Source organism: Hermetia illucens, chromosome 1 (assembly GCF_905115235.1).
Source record: "Hermetia illucens chromosome 1, iHerIll2.2.curated.20191125, whole genome shotgun sequence".
NCBI classification, from domain to species: Eukaryota; Metazoa; Arthropoda; class Insecta; order Diptera; family Stratiomyidae; genus Hermetia; species Hermetia illucens.
The window spans coordinates 101,494,917-101,514,456 of NC_051849.1; the positions used below are offsets into that span (position 1 = coordinate 101,494,917).

Consider the following 19,540-nt stretch of genomic DNA (forward strand, 5'->3'; position numbering starts at 1 on the left):
CATCATTGGTGCAGCGGGGTGCACCATGGTTAATAAATTAGGATTATATACATTAAATTTCACTAGCGGGGCATTGGCGTTCGTCCACGGAACAATGAATAACAAGAACGTCGCCCAACAGAAGTCAGTATTCGCTAGTCCTGCTCAAGAGCCAGTACCAGAAGGCCAACCATATTCTGAGCAAAAATTCGAAGAATAAGGAGGGCAGTATTTTCGACGAGCGAGGTGGAAAGGACTTTGCTAAACACCAGGCGATTATAGAAGAATATAACAACAAAGATCTGGCAAACCAGTAGAATGTGAAAGCTACCAACCGCAATCGATTTCAGGATGAGGTTGAACAACAAAACAAGAGGAACATCGCATCTACTAAAAAATAAAAACAAAAAAGTTCCTTCCTTTTTGTTATCAAATATGTTTGTCTCTGTTTATTATAATTTATACATAAAACGTACGGTTTTCGAGTTATTTGCGAAAACCCGTTTAAAACATGCATTTTTCCGATCGAAAAACGACATGGGTAAACAACAATAACTCGAAAACTGGTAATTGTATTTCATACGACATTTTTTTGCTTAGAATTGACCATTCAATCGACTTTTGCAGTTATTTCGAAAAAAATGTCCACTCCCGAGAAAGGATGACACTCTCTTCCGAGGGGGGAAGCGCACTTCGGTGTAATATAATTTTTGTTTCTTATGCCACTCTCTACTCTCACCCCAAGTTTCACGTCAATCGGTGTTGACCGAAACAATTCGCAATATGATATTTAGTTTCAATGACTGGACTATCATACGCAGCAGGCGAAATATTTTAGTTATAACATTTCTCGGAAGAATGATACCATCTAAGATTGAGAGAGTCCGTAAACATAGCCCGGTGCAAGCTTAAGTCAACACAATGCCGCGTAAAATTTGGGTTCTATATTCAAAACAAATTATCTAATTTTTAGCTGCTTGGTCCACGGTTGCCATAACCAAGATCTTACTTCAACAAACCATCCACAGCGGTTCAATTTAGAGAAAGCCTTGGCTTGGCCATACCATTTTTGCTCTTGCCAACAACCAACTTGAGAAAGAGCCTAACTACAGTTGAAGAAATGATAAAAATGAAATTAGACAACATTAACAAACCAAACTAAATGGAGAGCTTACTCTTACTTTTTTTGGTATTTTGGCTTGGCATCCTAGTACTCAAAAAAGTCAAAAACGACTAACGGTCTCCTCGAAGGCAGAGGCAACTTTTCAGACACTGCCTCACCTTTACACTGGAAGCAGCGTGACCAAAAGTGGCAACAGGTGGTAGTCGCTCATTTTCATATAAACACAAACATGACGTGGAGGCGAATTGCATTCAATGTAAAAGACAGCTAGGCCACAGCTAAATGATGCTTCGAAAATGAAAGATCTTATGTCCACATCCTCATTTGCCCAACAAAATTTAGCTTAGGTCTAAACTAAGGCCGTTTAACGTTGAATAAAATTCGCGCCTATTGCCACGGTAACGTTGCTCTCAATGCAGAGGTAAGGCAGCATCTGATGAATTGCCTCTACACGCAACGAAACCGTTAGTTGTTTTTGCCTTTTTTGAACTCGTCTTTGACTTTTTTCTTCAATAAAGGTTTCCTAACACTCTAGTTAATTGTTAAACTCCAGTCAATACTCTTAAAAATACGCCTCGGATAGGGATGCATTGCACGAATTCTCACTGGTTTCTAGTTCGGCAAGACCCATTGAAGACTCCAGAATTTTTGATTTCTTCAACCTAAAAGAGAATTTCGGCAATTTTGGTTGGATATTTTTATAATAAGCGAAGTGATATAGTAATAGTGCGAAGAGTCTTAATCTTTCCTCACTGTGCTTTTGTACGCTGGAGAGCCTAGTGATAGTAGATGCGAATCTGATGTCGCACTAATAACAGCTATCGCACTAATAACAGCTATCGCAAGCCACGCTTTCGTAATCTGTGAACCGATTTCAGACAGACTCGACTGTAGAATTCCAGGTTCACGTTAAGGAGTATCATAATTGCGCATTACTACGCACCAGAGGAAATTTCCGTTAAAGAGTGAAATGGCGAGAAAACAAGGGGATGATAATTTTGATTCCGAAGGGCATAGTGTGAGGTGTAATGAACCCAGTAGAGGTATTCTTATCATTTCAATCGTCGCAAAGGTAATACCAAAATTAATCTTGGAACGTATTAAAGACAACCTCGGAAGTTTTATCGACAGGGAGTAGGCTGGTTTCCGCTTTAAATCAGCGTGCACCGATCATATTAACAGTTTCCACCTCCGCTCCACCTACTCTTCTTCGATTGCGGGACATCGTCAACGGGGAGTGCATCTAAAATCGCCCCGGAGAAACAGTACTGTTATCAGAGCAACTTATGAGGGCGCCAAATCTCATGCGCTGTTTCGGGTAAAACCTCGGAGGAACTTGAAATTTGAATCGATGATGATGTCGTTCGACGTGTTCACAGCGATCTGTCTTCGCTATTTTGACCAATTTTTGGATATGCAAATGCAACTATCTCGCATTAAGTTGTTCTAGGTCAATATTTTCTTACCGTTATTGGACATGGGAAGTGACCGCCAATGTTACTCGAAAGCTTCAAGGTTTCAAAAATGAAAACTCAACTCCGTCTCCGTCGCTAATATTAATTTTTATTCAGCATATATCGCTATTTCAAGCTTTCGTCAACTCACTCAACTACGACGTAGACCTATAATCGAGGTATTCTGACCTGAGACTATATCTAATAATGAGCTTCGTCGGTATACGGGACAGATATCCGTCGATGTGATCAAAAGGCGGAGGTGATAGTTGATAAGCCATACATTCAGAAAACGAGGCATCGCCATGAAGGATTATGCCATGCAATGCAGCACACTATCCCAGGATGGAGGACGAGTGGGCTGTCCTAGAGGTACATGACGTCGAATAGCGGAGGAAATGAATGCAATGTAGTCAGGAAGTCGTGGGTTGAGCTAAAGTACATTTCCAAGGACTAAGTGATAGCCTATAGATGTAGTTGATCCGCTATGCTCACATATTGGGTTCATAGTAGCAACAAAAGATGCTGCAGTGTTAGATAATTCAGTCAGTGATTTTCTGGCATTAGGTAGCGAAATTTATTTTACTCTGAGGGTATCGTAGTTCGTTCGCCAGTTGTTAAATGAAATGTAATCAAGCAAGCCAACTAATTTGCATCCATAATTGGACTAGACTTCCTGCAAAATTAAAATCCATATTCTGCATATAAACAGCCAAAAAATAATTCAACTCAGTGTTGCGCTAGTAATTTAATAATAAACTTTTTATCACCTATTCAAGAAATTCCTTACAAGAACTCTATGCTTATATAAATATTAATCACCCTTGAACTCTGTTTCAAATTGGTTATTCCCTTCATATCGTCCGCATCCAGTTATTTAAAATTACTGTTTATACGTCATTTGAAAATATGTAGTTGAATACATCATTGAATTATATTCTCTTGATTAATTTTACGCAGACACTACGGTTACGATTCAAACCGGAAAGTGTATAATGCCAGTTTAAAGATAAATATGTAAATTAGTTGTATGCTTTAACTGCTGGTCAAACATTATTTTCGGTACACAAATAGAACATTCGGGGAGAAAAGTAGTGAGTGTAGTACAACTGGAACAGGCAAAATTCTGCTAGTTATTTTCTTCGTAAAACATTGCGATATTTGCCAATACTATTAAAAGTCGTGCCTTTCCAAGGCGGGAACTCGTATCCAAAACCATTTAATTTTTTTTGCATTTGCAATTTACATCTGCTATTGCTGATAAAACTTCTGATTTTACGCTCTGAAAAAGCGAACTACCCTAACAATATATTGTCGACATATTGGACATTCGCTCAACACTTTGCCACAATTCGTGCATGTTGCCATATGCCCACATTCCAATATTACACATTCAATTGGAGCATCCATACAAATCTTACAAAGATCATCCGTCGGTAGCTTGTCAACAGCTGTAAAAATCATAATAAAATATAATAAGATTGTCATTTGGTTGTGCATTTCACGTCTTACCAGGACTTGTCTGCAAATCATTCCAAAGACGGTTCACACGATCGAGAAGTTCCTGTTTTTCACAGCATCCCTTGAAATCGACTCGATTCAGCATAAGAATTTCCTTCAATTGCTTAACTGAGAGGTCATCAAATTCAGAGCTGAAAGTGAATTGAAATGAATACATTGCTTTAGGAAAGATCATTGGAAAACTGGAGTTCAACGTCAGATATTCGGATTTTTTAAAAATTCTTTATTATCTATTTTGTGCAGTTAGATAGGTACATTTTCTTCGATTGCTGAATCGTCGGCCAACCACTGTAAATGAAGAGGTTCCTTAAATCACGCAGTAGACCAGAAAAAGGCGTATGAATAGAAGTGCGAAAGGCGTATGAATAGAAGTGCGAAATGCGCATTGCCTTTCGTCTCTCTGCTTCAATAGCCAGTTTGGAGTTCGTGTCAACTTTTTCTACGGATGAATTGAGGTATTACCTTACAGGACAGTCTGAGTGAAATTATGCGGTGTTTCCAACGATTAATTAATTGAAGTAATAAAAACTTGTTGTTTCTTTTTCGTTGGTGTGGATATTTATTCTTGCAAATACCGATATTTCGGGAACAAGTTGTTAGCACTGATGAAGGGAATAAGTGGTTCCCGAAATATCGGTATTTGCAAGAATAAATATCCACACCAACGAAAAAGAAACAACAAGTTTTTATTACTTCAATTACAGGACAGGTTTCGAAAATTTAGATATCATCCAAGTAGAAAATTTCCCTATAGTCGTTAATTTTATTGGAAACCAATTCGTTTGTCAGATGTAGGTGTTAAGTACAACCTACATACATATAATAATCACCGTATTTCATCAACAGTGTATCGAAAACTTTGGCTAGTGTGAATTCTCTGTTAACTACCCAACACTGTCATTCTTTGTCGATGTTAACAAAACCTAACTAGAGCCATTTCAACCATATTTTCTTTCTTTCGCTCCAAAAAACCCTTTAAAAGTATTATCCTGTCCATTCTCGATTGATAAAAGACCGTTGCATCAGTTTTTTCTTGTTTTGTGGCTTTAACGAGGGGTTCCGGATAGCAATGCAACCAAACAAGTTAGCGTCCCCGTTTTTTAACACTAATCACCGAAACTGGTTTCGCCCGAGTTTTCTGCAGCTATTGAGCACCTATTCCGCCTGCTGGAATAAAAATAAATTGGTGGTAGCTCTCGGCTTCCGGGAGCGCGGATAATCTTGAGTACTACCAGACTAATAAGTATTCGATAGTTTAAGGGGAAAACCACTCTAGAACTTTCGGGAAATCGAGAATTTTTTTTTCCATTTAAACTATTCTTTAATATCTTAACACGTTACAGACTGATAGCCTCTAGCACTTACACCGATAGCCTACTAATCGGTTGCCATGGCGATAAAAAATTATTATATGAACCGAAATTTGTTATTTAGTATTGATTTAGATCCCTTGCTCAATTGCGTTAGCTGTATTCAGGGCAACTTGTTCTTTAACATAACGACTGGATAGCCCAGATTCGTGCAAAAAAGGCATAATTTTATGTTTGTGTGTTTTTTTATTTACTAAAACCAATGGTACATCAAGGTATGACATTAGAAGAATATTGTGTAAAACTCTCATGAAGAAATATTAAAAAATAAGGCAATGGCAACAATTAGTCGGAAGCGTTTCGGAAAAAAAGTAGAATACCCCTCCTAACTGTGCCGGATGGGCTGAAATTGACACATCAAAGCTCTTCCATTACATGATCGCTTTCCCCTGGTAATGCTGGGAGGGTTTTATCCGAATTGTGAAAGACGTGCAGGAAAAATCGTCTAATTTATTATTGCACAATAAAGAATGTTAACAAATTTGAAAAAAAATCCAGCGTTACCACGTAAATTATATACCAAAATAGCGTTCAAAATTTCAATAATAATTTGGGAGTTATGAGGGTCATCTATCTTGAAAACATGAGTTGTGACAAAAACGCTTTGAACACTAAAAGAATAGAAATAGAACGTTCATAAACGAGTTTCGGCTTAGCTCAAACTGGATCATCGATGAAATTTTAGTGACTCATAGCGTGAATAAGAGGCTTGTAAGAAATTCCAAACGAGACTCCTTTAGAACATACTGTGAGGAACGGGAACGCGAAGGAGAGATTTCAATGCTGTGTAGAGACCCTAAAAGGGATGAGTCGCTCGAATTAGACTCACTTAGGACACCGGATGGAATTTTCACGTACTCCAGAGTTCAATATAGCCTTTCTCGGAAATACACCACTCACTAAAATACGTAACAGACATGGAAGGGAGAGAATTACCGTTTTAACTCGAAAGTGTTGCAAGGGAAGCCGGAGCACTGCGACAGCAGTGGTTACTAATGAAAAAGCGAGAGCTATTATACGGTTTATTGAGTGGAACCCCTGACATGGGTGGCATTTATCTAGCGGTGCTAAAGGAACACCTAGAGCGACTTCTAAATGAACCCATGCTCTGCTTTTATGGCCTATAAAATAACGAAATTTTTGAGCGATACCACGACCCCCTGGTTAAGGATAAAATTCTAAAAGGGCAATATCTATGGTAGAAAAAGAAGGTGGCAGACCCAGCGTAGACCCAGACACCAGACAGCAACCGGGAGATTTTTCGAGAACTTTTCGCCTTATCCTCGTAGGAGCATAGAGAAGAAATTGGCACCGGACAGGTTCAACTTGTAGTTGCTATGGAGATAGTGGCATTTCAAGACAGCGTTGTTAATGTGTCAGAAGACTTTAAGTACAGTGTCGATTCTGCTTGCCTCCTTTTTAAAATCCAGAGCCATCTCGCAATGGTCCATGATTCGATGAGAGGGCAAACATGTGTCATTAGCGTAATTGAGTTGTTCGACTAAAGATGAAATAAAACCCTCCACGTCCTCAAGCCAAGGCAGCATGAACCGGTAAGAAAAAAAAGAAATATATCGATGACAAAATGCAACCGCGGCGGACGCCGCGCATGACATTTTGCGCGTCATAAGTCGCTCTCATAACAACTATTAGTTTCTCTAGGGTGTCCCTCCTGCATAGATCATTCCAGAACAGGGAGTGTGTTCATGCTGTCGAAAATTTTATTTTATTCTCTTATTGCACTGCATAGGATTTGGAGTTTTTTATCGAAAATGTTCATAACACTGCAAATCTCAATGTCGAAAGTAACGAAAAAAAAAGTCAAATAGTTGAAAAGATTGGAATATGCAGCGGGAAACATACGTTCAATATTAATCAATTTACGTATTTTTCAGGTAAATATATAATGTAAAAAGTAATTTTCTAATTCTTACCTTGATTTGAAGTCCCCTAAATTAAGAAACCGACTGTCATGTCGCCACGGTCCGCCATACGATTCCTCTTCCCTAGATCCATAAACATGTATACCGTCGTCATCTCTACCAAAACTGAAATCTTCAACCGTTATCGAATTGACATTAGCCACAGTAGAAGCTTGTCTTGATTCAAAATTCATTTGTGTTGCATTTGCTTCGGAATCTGAGCCTTCCAATGATTCCTTTGACTTATTCTCAAGAAAATTAAGAAATTCTTCAATTGCTCGTTTCATTTCTACTTCAGACATCTGTTGTGTTTCCAATTGACGGTGGAATTTCAATAATTTGCTTTTCAGACTGTTTTTGGTTTTACCACATTTATGACAACATTTTCGCGAGCGTTTGCATGAAGGATTTTCATGAGAGGCATCATCGGATTCGTCATCTTCCATTGGCGCATCGATGGGTGTTTCAGGCTGGGATCTATTCGAGGTGGTATGCACAACGCAACTATCCGAACGTCGACGATTTAATCGACGGGGTTTATGATTGTTCTTCTTATTTTCGATACCTGAAGCAAAGTTGCTGGAATGTTGTTGGAATGTAGACGTTGCCGATGATGTTGAAGGTGTATTGCTCTGCTGTAGATTAGAATCAGGACCATTTGTTGGTGGCTGTATTACATCCGCTTTATCAACTATTTGCCAATCATTTGAACCTCCAACGGCTCCTAATTCTTCGAATGAAGAGCCAGAGGACTCTTCAGAACTCCTTTGGTTGTCGCCACTAGATAATTTACTGGGTGAAGCGCTTTGGGCCCCACTGCCACTGGGGCCCGGTATCTGATCTTCGAAAGCAGAATCACTTTGCGATGGAGGTGACAATTTTTCAACGTATACATTTGATGTATTAATATCTGTTCGGGGTTTATGACGCTGTGTGAACTCGGCAAGAACTTCATCATCTGAACACTCACAACCTGAAGTATTCACATCTTGCAAATTATCGATGAGTTTCTTAACAGCACTCCTATGAATAGAAGGAATACTCGTAGCACTATGTCCCTGTGTAATCGTTCGCGCAGATCCTGGTGCGTTACGCTGTTGCGACGAAGAACCGTGAGATGATACTGAACCTATACTGACTATGGGGCTGGATGGGTTGCTTGAGCTTGCAGACTGCATTTGTACAGCTGTTGTGGTCACATTGTTTAGTTCAGATGTGGACGAACTACTTCTTGGCATCGGATTTTGAATATTTAAATTTTGCGACTGTACGTTTTGGCTTTGCGTACTTGAAGCATATGTTGGCATTTCTCGCGTTTGAAAACGCGGCTGATTGAATATATTCGTTTGCTGATTGGTTGATGTATTATTAGGAGGCTTATTCTCGAAATTTAGATCAACAATCTTTTCGGCGAAGCTATTGAATAAACTCTGACATGTTTGTTTGATTTGATCAAATGGATTAGAACAATTTTCAAAATCTGAAGCTGAAGGTGGATCTTCGGGAGCGGCCGCACGTTGAGGACTAGATGTGTTGCTGGATGGGGTTGAGGGAGTGGTTCTAGTGGCATTAACGTGGGTCATCACAAGATTGACAAGTTCTTCTTTCTCTGAAAAATTATGATAATATTTGAGTAGATTTTGATTGTAAACATAACCAAATCACTTACCCACACATCCTGTGGTAGAAATATGTTTTGATTGGAGGTAAAATATCAAGTCTTTTGGCTTTAACTTCAGTAGATCAATTTTAGATAGCGGTCGCGCGGTCAAAACTATACATCTTTCACAAAGAATTTTTTCACTACGCTTCACCAGACAATGATTGCAATAAAATCGTCTGAAATTAAAGGTAATCGTCAATTCCCCTTTCTGAATTATCGAAAACAAATATGTGTATATGCCTACGTACTGGGCGTCTAGCAAATGATACCACAATAATCGATTTTGATGTTGGGGAAATTTTGGTGATCAAGATTGAAAGGAGAACATTTTTCGGAAAATTAGAAGTGGAATTAAGGACAGGTTAAGTTACGCATATTGGAGGAAATTTTCTAATTTTTAGCTCTTGAAAATTTTAGCTGAATTTTCGACATAATTCGCTCAATATGGATGTTTTTACATTAGTCGCAACATCAAATTCTAAATCCATAGTTCCAGAAGATAATTGTGATTGGAGATCTAAATTCTAAATTTCGGTTCGGTCATATTGGTGGTACATTGTTTGAGTATAGCCTTAGAGCAAATCAAGAGTAAAAGGCATCGCTTAAAAAATCAGATCGACCACTCCACGATCGACGATATATTTACGAGCACAGTTTGGAAGCGTTTAGTAAAAGGACATTTCGTGGGACATGGAGCGATTCTTAACCGGCTCAGGCTCGGGCGCCTTGAAGGTATTCGCTTGATGTCCTTACGATATCTTGTAGCGCTGTGAAAAAGGCGTATTTGTAAAAACTTGTCGTCAGCTCCTTCTACGATTGCATTTGTATTTGTTATGGCTGTATTTTGTTTGTAAATGAGAGTAAGAAACGTCCTCATATCCAAAAGGCGACTTTTCATGCTCTATGTGCTCCACAATTAGTGCAAAAATACAATGTTTCAGGAAGCCAATTAGATGTTAGAACAAATTTTGGTAAAAATTTACAGCGATGACAATATAGCAGTTTTGAGCTCTTCGACAGACTTGGGTTTATTGTTCGGATACATTTTTCACACAAAATTTCCCTAGATGCTCTCCACAGGATTCCTTCATTGTGAACGACTTCAAAAGCCCTACATAAAATTTAACAAACTGGGTTTCGATGGACCGAGATTTACTTGAATATTCGTAATAGAGAAGCCGGCCGTCAAGTTTTACACGTAACATCTTTTTTTAGCTACTAAGCCATCCGGACAATGCAGAGACCAAACAACTTTATCAATATCCCATAAATGGGGGCTAGCGTGTCATCCACACCAAGAAGCCATCGGTGCCGATTCGCTCGAGCTGAAATGTGTGCTCCCATCAGGTTTTCCAGAGAAGTTTCAATTCTTCCCATTCACTTTTATTCTACTGGCACTTCCGCCTTCTACTCAACAAGCCCATTGGTATCTGGCCCGTACCCCCTCTCGTTGTTCTCTGTTCGAAATTAGGTTAAACTTTAATACCCCGATGACATGGTGGAGACAAATGTTAATGGAGTTTTGGAATTCCCAGCACAGAAAGAATGATGACAACTTGATATTGAAATATACTGACGTTGACGACTTGCGGTATCGTCCCAGGCAGAGGCAACTCATCAGACACTGTTTCACCTCTGCTAATTTATACAAAACCCTTCTTACCAGAAGTACCGAAATTCCAGATTTCTGATTTCTTCCTTTTTCCTGATTAACACTGTATCACTGATTTTCTTCCTGAATTTTTTTTTAATATACTGAAGTCGATTTTTGTTTGTAGAAATAAATTACAAATGAGATTGTTTTGAAAAGATTTGAGGATAGAAAAGCAATCATTGTGAAAAAAAATGAAAATGAAAGCAAGAGTTCTTGACGCGCTTGATGGTATGGTGCCAAAAGGTGCGTCCCATGAGTTTTAAGACTACGCTTCGAAAACCATTTTTTAAAATGGTAATTTTCATTCATCCCCCTTAACACGAATACACTCATTAGCGCGATATTGTAGCTTATCCATCGCTTTCTTAAATTTGACCGTTACAGATTGCTGGATGTCCTCAGTCGTTGCATAATGGGTTCTCTCTATCTCCTATTTCAACCTTGGAAAGGCAAAGTAGTGTAAGGGACTCAAATCCGGAGAGTAGGGAGAATAGCTTCACTGAGTTATAGCTTTTTTAGCCAGAAACTGCTGAACAACAGTGGTGGTATGCGGCTGGGTATTATCGTAGAGGAAAAAGTTGTGATTTTTCCATATTTTCGGACTCACACGTGCGATGCGCAAACGGTCCAAAACTTGTTTGTAAAACTCTGATCCTTCGGCACAAATTCGTGGTGATAATCCCTTCGCTATCGAAAAAAAATGAGCATTGTCTTCACTTTCGACTTTTGAGACGACATTTTTTTAAGGCGACGTATTCGGACCGCACCATTCTGCCCTCTGGTGTTTTGTTTCCATCACCTGTTGTTATCGAATACAAAAAATGTTGATCATTTCGAGCAGATCGGCAGTCAATACATGCGGCAAAAAAGGCGCGCACACTTTTCTCTTCTTCATATCTTCATGCAATATGCGTTGAATGGTGGTTTTCGGTGTCCCTGTTTTCTCATTTATCAAACTGCACGAACATTGGAGACCGGCTTTCAAAAGATCAGCTACACGAGCGATGTTTTCCTTCCTTTTCGTGCTCACTGGTCGGCCCCTCCTCTTTTCGACTTCCAAGTTTTCTCTACCACCGATAAACGCAGCATACCAACGCAATGTTGTGGGAGGAGACACAGCTGATTCACCCTACACTTCTCGTATCAGTTCCTAAGTTGTGGTATGGTTAACCTCGGCTTTACAGTAAAATTTTTTTCTCCATTTTTTAAGGTTTTGTGTAAAACAAAATCGGATTGCTGTCAGTCTGTCTGTCCGTCACACGCATTTTTCTCGGAGACTGTAGCAGCGATTGACACCAAATTTGGTGAAAAAATGGGAACTGCGAATGCTCACGCATACAGTGTGTTGAATTCGGTTACGTACAATTTGAGGGGAGGTCCCCATACATGCAAAAGGGGGGTGTAAATTTTTTCACCAAATATAGTCATGTAGGGTATCAAATGAAAGGTCTTGGTTAGTACTTTCCGAATCTGGACTTAGTTTTGAGATTTGTTGGAAAGGTGGGTAGTTCGGTCGAAAACGATCATTTATTTAACGGGGCCATTCTCAGAAACTACCCAACCGGCTAGGCTCTAAAGTAACTTTCAGTTATTGGCCGCAGAAACCCCTTAAGTTCTTCCTAGAACTACGAATTTAATGAAGATCGCGCCACTGTACCGTTTCCGTTGATCGGCTTACAGAGGGAAACCATATTAGAAGGCCTATTTTCACTTATGTGAATTTGTAGCCACAAATAAAAAAGTTACGGACTAGAGTTCAACTTCGGCACATAATTTTGCTGAAGGTCGTAATTAGAGCTCAACTGGGGGACATGTAGTGACTCCAACTTTTATTTTAAGTCAAATAGCTTTGAAGTTTACATTTTAAAAAAAGGGGACTAACGGTTTCGTCCTGAGCAGAGGCAACTCATGAGACGCTACCTCATCCACATTGTTAACTATTTTCTAAGAATATGAACTTCAATGCGGGTGAAAATAGTCAAAATCAAAAATGTTGCAACCAAAAAATGTTAATTTTCACTACTTTTTTATTTATTTACAAGTTTACATAAGAAGGTTTAGATAAGGATGCACGAGCCCGAGCGTGTACCCAATAATCGCTCGGTTCTATGCTCATAAAATCTGGTATAGCTAAATTAACGATCTATCCAATAAAAAAATCGATTTTGAAAATGTAATGTGGTTTCCCCCTTAAGTTACACGAACTATTATCTCACATGTTTGCACATAAAAATGAAATAATTTTGAATAATGGAATGGAACCTGACAAAGAGAAGACAATGTTACTCTGCATGTGATATTAGTTATCATCATCAAGGCCGCACCAACCGGTATCCGGTCTAGGCCTGCCTTAATAAGGAACTCCAGACATCCCGGTTTTGCGCTGAGGCCCAGCAATTCGATATCCCTAAAAGCTGTCTAGCATCCTGGCCTACGCCATCGCTCCATCGTTTTCTACCATAGATATTGCCCTTATAGACTTTCCGGGCTGGATCATCCTCATCCATATCATCATCAAATATTCGTAAGCTGTGGCAAGGGTATTTAACAAGGAAGTAAAGTCATTAGAGTCACCTTTGAAAAAATACATAATATTTAATTAAAGCGTTCTTTTGCTGAAATCATAATTCTTATTCTTCATGGAATACTTTTAATACATTTAAGGCAGTTTGTTTTTATTTCAACGCTACTATGGTTAACCACCAACTTATCTTACTCACTCTATTTTTCTCGAAGATTTTGTGTTCTTCATTAATCCCCAAGGGCTATTTAGTTGCCCAGATAGACTTAATATGAAAAAATTATCATGTTCTCGAAAGTAGATGATGAAAATGTGAATGTCTCTAATAATTTGGCCATCCTCTGAATTATATGCACAAAATAGAATTTGCGGGTGCATCGAGAATAATTACTGATATGAGTGGAAGGAAAAGTCTCAAAAATGCTGACATAGTGTTTTTTTATTTCGTTTCTCTTGCTCAGAATGCTCCTTTTCTATTACTTTTTTCTTAAAGTTTTGTATGAAACAAGATGTGGTGCCATTTTGTGTTTAGTTGAAGGGTGCTCCCCATATGTGCGAAAGGAGAGTGTACATTTTTTTCGCCGTGATGTGGGGTATCAAATCGAAGGGCTCGATTAGTATTTTCCGAAACTGACCTTTTTTTCTGATATTGGGTTAAATATAGAGGAGATAAGGGTTTCTCAGAATCTAGCCAACCGAAAAATCTGTAGAAAAAATTACAGGGATGCAACTATATGAAATGCCTCAAAACACATTCCATTCCTATATCCCTCAAGTTCGCCCCAGAAGTACAAAATTTGACATCAGCATAGGCGATAATATACGACATAATTCTGAAAAGTTTAACAAAGTTATAGAACGACATAATTCTGAAAAGTTTAACAAAGTTATAGAAGGTCAAAGTTTCGAATTTTAGGTAAATTTTTGGCACCCTATGACGACGTATGACGGGTATGACGTCAACACCATATACTGGAGGTAGACATGTATATATACATATGTTTGTGCTAATAAAGCTTGCGAATAGTAACTAATATAATAGATATGTACGTACCCGGTTACGAGCAATTTTTAATTTACGTATATAACATATATGTATGCTTTTATGCGCGGAGTAAAGTGGAAATACGTGAAGATGCGTTACCCCTATTTAGATGCGCATGCATGCATCGCCATTCGGTAATAGGCAATGTTTTTGTTTGTTGTTTTTTCATTGAAAATTCTATTTTAGATTCACGAAAAAAATCAGGGCCGGCGGAATCCCCCTTTCTCTCGTCAGGCCTGACAACACTGGTCAAGGAAGCTAGGAACCAAACGTTGTTCAGTCTAACAAGATCCTTTGCTTGTAAAAACTGACTTCTTGGCAATATCTTGCAATTACTTCTTCAAGAAAATATACACGATGTGTAACGTTAACTTTACTACTATGATCGAAACGTAGGTATAACCTCAATTGACAACTATGTCAAATTTCATAGCGCAAGAAGGCGCTGTAGGTAAAACTGCCTAGGCAAGCTTTGAATTTTCACGGGACAGAAAAGATGACGTCCAGTGGGCAGTAAAGATCGCAGTTGTGTTCTGCGCATCTTCATTCATTCAACAATACTACTTGGGCGAGTGTTTTTGATTGGTATAAATTGTTTCAAAAAGACACAGAACGCGCTGATGACGCGGAGCGTTCTGGTTGTCCTTCGACGAAATTAAGGATTTGACATTGAAAAATCGTCGATTGCGGATTGAAAATCTTGTAGATATAACCAACATTTAATTTCAGCAGTATATTCAGCATAGGGCATTATTTCACATTGGAATAGTTGCATGTGCGTTGTACAGAGTGCGGCAGCATAACTTCCTTTTTTCAAAACTCAATAAAAACTATTGTATGCATCGGAAAATATTTATTTATTTTTTATAATGTAGGTACATGTCTAAAGTTTTTATTTACATTGTTTTGAAGATCAAATCTGTTAGGTGACGTCCCCCATTCTCCATACATTGCGTAAACCGATTTCTGGCGTTTGTCGTGACGTTGTTGTCTTCCTGTTGGTCTTCAAATCTTGTAGGGTTCTTGGACGGTTCACATAAACACTTCATCACTAAAAAAAACAATAGCACCCTCGGAAACGACATCAAGAAGAAGCTCACATGCGTTCATCCGAGAATTGAAGTCACGTTCTGCAAGTTCCTGCACTACCGCCATCTTATAGGGATGAAAATGAAGATCATCATGAAGAATTCTTCTCACAGAACGATCGGCTAGTCCAAGGGCAGATACGTGTTTGCGCGCAGAACGCCGTGGCGATCGCTGCTTCAATGTTCTCAGGTGATCTAACGGGCCGAGGGACTCCAGTTCTTCCTTTTGTCGCACTTGCAGTTTGTCTGAATGTAGTGACCCATGCAACAATTGATTTGCGGTCTGGGACGGGAGCCAACGGGGCTAAATTAAAGCGATTCCGAAATACACGCTGTGTTGCAATAACCGAACATCCGCTTGAAAAGTAAACCTCAACGGCAAAGGCACGCTTCTCACTATTCCAACGCATGATGGCGACTGAACCGTGTCGGGACAAAACTTTACAGTATCCCCTCTTGAACGAGATCACTAGCGCTCCGCTATGACATCAATTAACTGAGTGGCGCGCATTTTAAAAAAGGAAGTTATGCTGCCGCACCCTGTATATAAGATTTCACCATACTAATCCAGGAAAACGAAGAAAATTTTCTAGACTTTCCCAATGTCAACTTCTCGTTGTTTGAATATATCGAAGAGTCTAAACAATGACTTGAAAACCTATCAGATCCATCCGATCAGGCTTACAACTGGGGGAGGTAGCGGCCCAGGCTTGGCGGACAAGAGACCCTAACAGCTTTTTCGGCGACTTGGGGTATCAAACGCAGAACGAAGAAGGGTTTGGCCCATCACATATAACATACGCCATAACATATAATCTTAATCAGACCGTAATCTCATGTACGTTCGAAAGCTCCTTAAAAACAATAACCAATCCAGAAAAACAAAAACCGACTGATATGATTTACACTTGATATCTCAATGAAATAAACGAAGAAAAAAATTATAGATTAAGGCATTATCAGGTGTTCGTAGTAATGAAAACCGTTGTAGGAACACGAAGATAATTGGGTAAAATTAAACTCTATCGAATGATAAAACAGAAGACAATAAGAATGTGAAGATAATGAGGAGGTCAAACATTGAAGGTAGTCCGCTGCTGGTGACAATTTGAGCGTTAGAACAAAGTAGAGCTGTCCGATAACAGAGGAGTTGTATTTCAACGTAGCGTTATCAAATTTCTCAAAGTCCTTAACCCCCGCAGAATGTGATCTCCGTCTCAGATTAGGTTTTATATATTTTTAAAAGGAATTTCCAAAAGATAACCGAGTGATGGGATTCCTAGCAAAATCACGAAGAAGCAGAAGCGACGTGAGCGGAAATTTGTTCCAAGATAAAGTTTGCTTATTTTTCATAAGAAATGATTCACCCATTGAGTTTATTATTCATTACAAACCCCCACTCGACTTTATCTAATCTGATTGGACTGAAATATCAGCAGCTCTATGTTTTGTCAGGCCTGAATATGCTGATTCAATCGAATTCACGGTGCAAAGCATCCGCAAAGAGCGAATGGACGTTGGATGCTATTCGTTTTTCGTTTATCCTTAACGATGCTGTGGAATTTTCAACATCATTCAAAGGAAAGAGTCAAGTGAATTTAATAACAGTTCCAATACCTGCATTCTGTGCATAGCCGCTTCCTCTTGAACACGGTGAACTGTACATTGCAACTTTCGCATGGCATTATAATTCCAACTGGATAAATCGAACTGGGTGGATATTACTTTTGCAAGATAATTTAAGAAAATTAATCAAACATATATCGGCAGGCGAGCGTCTTCTTGAGGTGCATTATCCGCGGAACGTATTTTACTGACACAGTGCAAAACGAATACGGCAATAAGAGCGAATTTTCCGATAGCTAATCATTATGCCACCGCGAGTGACAAAACTGCAAACAAAACGCAACCTCTCAATCTTTTCTCTTTGTCATTCCGTTTGGCTCACGCTAAGAAGCTGCTTCAGCCTTTCTGTTGGGTGCAAAAACAAATTTCTGCACTGTCGTTACTTCAAATTTCGATTTTGAGGCCGCGGCCGCCGTACTCACAGTTGGTTTTTCTATTTTGACGCAGAAAATGAATTGGAGATGTCAAAATAAAATGACATTCTTTGGGAGTAACACAGGAATTCAGCTGCTAGCGCGATATTTCCCTCTACGTCAGCAACAGCATTAATATCGGACAACCGTTCTAATAACGTCTACTTGAGCGAGATACCCATGAATGGAGGTTAAAGCGTAGTCCAGCGGTTATCTTCGGCAATTCATTTATTTCCTAGAGGCTATCGGAGTTTTGAACGGTTGTCGTATCGGGTTTTTTGCAAAGAACGTTTTTGTTTTTGACCCGATGTAAAAAAGTGAAAGGGTAAGCAGGAAATATTGTCGTAAAAGAGCAAACTTTTGCAGGAAATCTTATTCTGAAACAAGATTATATGATTTCCAAAAGATACATACCACAAAGGATACATACCACAAATTCGCAGATTTACGCTTGACATAGAGATTTAATTGATCTACAAACCACGCAGTTAATTTTATGCGTACACAACGGTTTTTGTTTAGATCCTTTTGTCCAAAAAAACTTCAACCTTGACTGCCTAGATGGTAGGTTTTACTGATGGGGTTTAGAGGGTGTACGTCATATCTTTCCGAGATGCAACTTTAGCGACTGTCGTTTCGAATAAAATAAAGAGTGAAAACTGTCAGGGTGTACTTTAAGGAAAATTGGGACTCGATCGTTTTCAAGAATATAGTTACCACTAGCGCCTATATGGGGGATCGTTCGTCAGCCACATCTATGTGTCATCTTTATCCTTCAACTCTCTCACTATTTCCTAAGAAGTTTGCGTTTTTCCTCCTACCGCGTAACTCCAGGGCGATACACTTACCTACCATTCTGGAATGGTGAGTTACTTTAGATGGAATAGTCTGCATAGGGACGGTTACTCTTCCTTAATCTATAACCTGTCACTTATTTAGTGCTGTCAATACGTAGAGCGGCGCCGCCCTCGGCAGAAACATTTATAAATATACAGATTAATGGATGCTCTCAATCTTCTGTCCACTAATGTAAATCGGAAGAGTACAAAGACCAGTCAGACTGAAAACCTTGGTTTTATTGGTGCCTATATTCAATCCGATCCTGCTTGCCTCCTCCATCAAATCCAGAGCAATTTGGCTAGGGTGCATAACTCCACGACAGAGCAAATAGATCTTATCAGTGTAACTAAGGTATTTGCGGAAAGGTGACATAGTCCATTAAACCCTCCGTCATCCGCAATCAAAAAAATATGAAGGGCATAGCGAGGAGAGACTACGAAATCCATGGCGGCCAGGGTCCTGATATAGGAAACACCGCATTAACATCAACAACTTGCATTTACTTGAGCACGTACGGAATTTCAATCAATTGAACGCATATAAAAAGCTATGGATCAGCAAGCAACTAGATTGACTTTGGATATTGGAAATTGAGCTATCTCCTCTTTAGAATAATTAGGTAGTTATTGAGATAAAGTAATGGTTGCGATAAAAATTAAGTATAATAACGGACGGTTAGGTTTAGGTATGGCATATAGTTCTTATTTTTGAACAATTCTTATCCGACACCTTGCATTAAGGGTGGCAACAAGTTATTCCCGAAATTCTGGGATTTGTGAAATAAGAAACTTTACTAACAGCAGAAATCATGCCTACAATTATATTTACTCTCTTGGCTATAAACAGCGGGAATACACATTAGTGGTAGTTAGTGAGCCTTCATACGCGCGGTCGAACAGTTATTTTCATTTTTTTCTCTTTAACTTTCGTTAGTTTTAATAATTTTTCAGTTTTACCAACATTTTTAGATTTTAGATCCATCCTGGTGTGAACCGAGTGCACCATGGCGCTTAGATGTTGCCTTTTTGTACATGACGATACGGAGGCTGAAGTGTGTAACGAACTTTGCCCATTTTCCCGAACCTGGCTAGCATAGAGGTGGAGTTATGTTCAGATGCTGCTACATGTTCTCTGACTTTGGAAACAGCTCTGTTCTCGTGATTGACCATTGAGTCCAGAGTATGACCATCTTTAACTTGCATCGTCATTATACAATCTACTCTATTATATGATATATTATATAACTACACCACCTTTGATTTGGCGTTTTAATTTAGGGTCATTATTTTTTTTTGTAATTAACCCTTGAGAATGGAATTAT

General features: G+C 39.0%; 1 protein-coding gene across 1 annotated transcript; it reads right to left on the reverse strand.

Annotated features, from left to right (window-relative positions):
* Positions 1-3,276: 3,276 nt before the first annotated feature.
* LOC119661241 lies at positions 3,277-17,427 on the reverse strand. Its single transcript, XM_038070470.1, has 5 exons — positions 16,958-17,427; positions 9,039-9,208; positions 7,382-8,978; positions 4,069-4,208; positions 3,277-4,007 (listed from the first exon to the last, which is right to left on the reverse strand). Exons 1-5 carry the CDS (start codon positions 17,023-17,025, stop codon positions 3,832-3,834), a joined length of 2,151 nt encoding a protein of 716 aa, XP_037926398.1. The 5' UTR covers positions 17,026-17,427; the 3' UTR covers positions 3,277-3,831.
* Between the last annotated feature and the right edge of the window lie 2,113 nt (positions 17,428-19,540).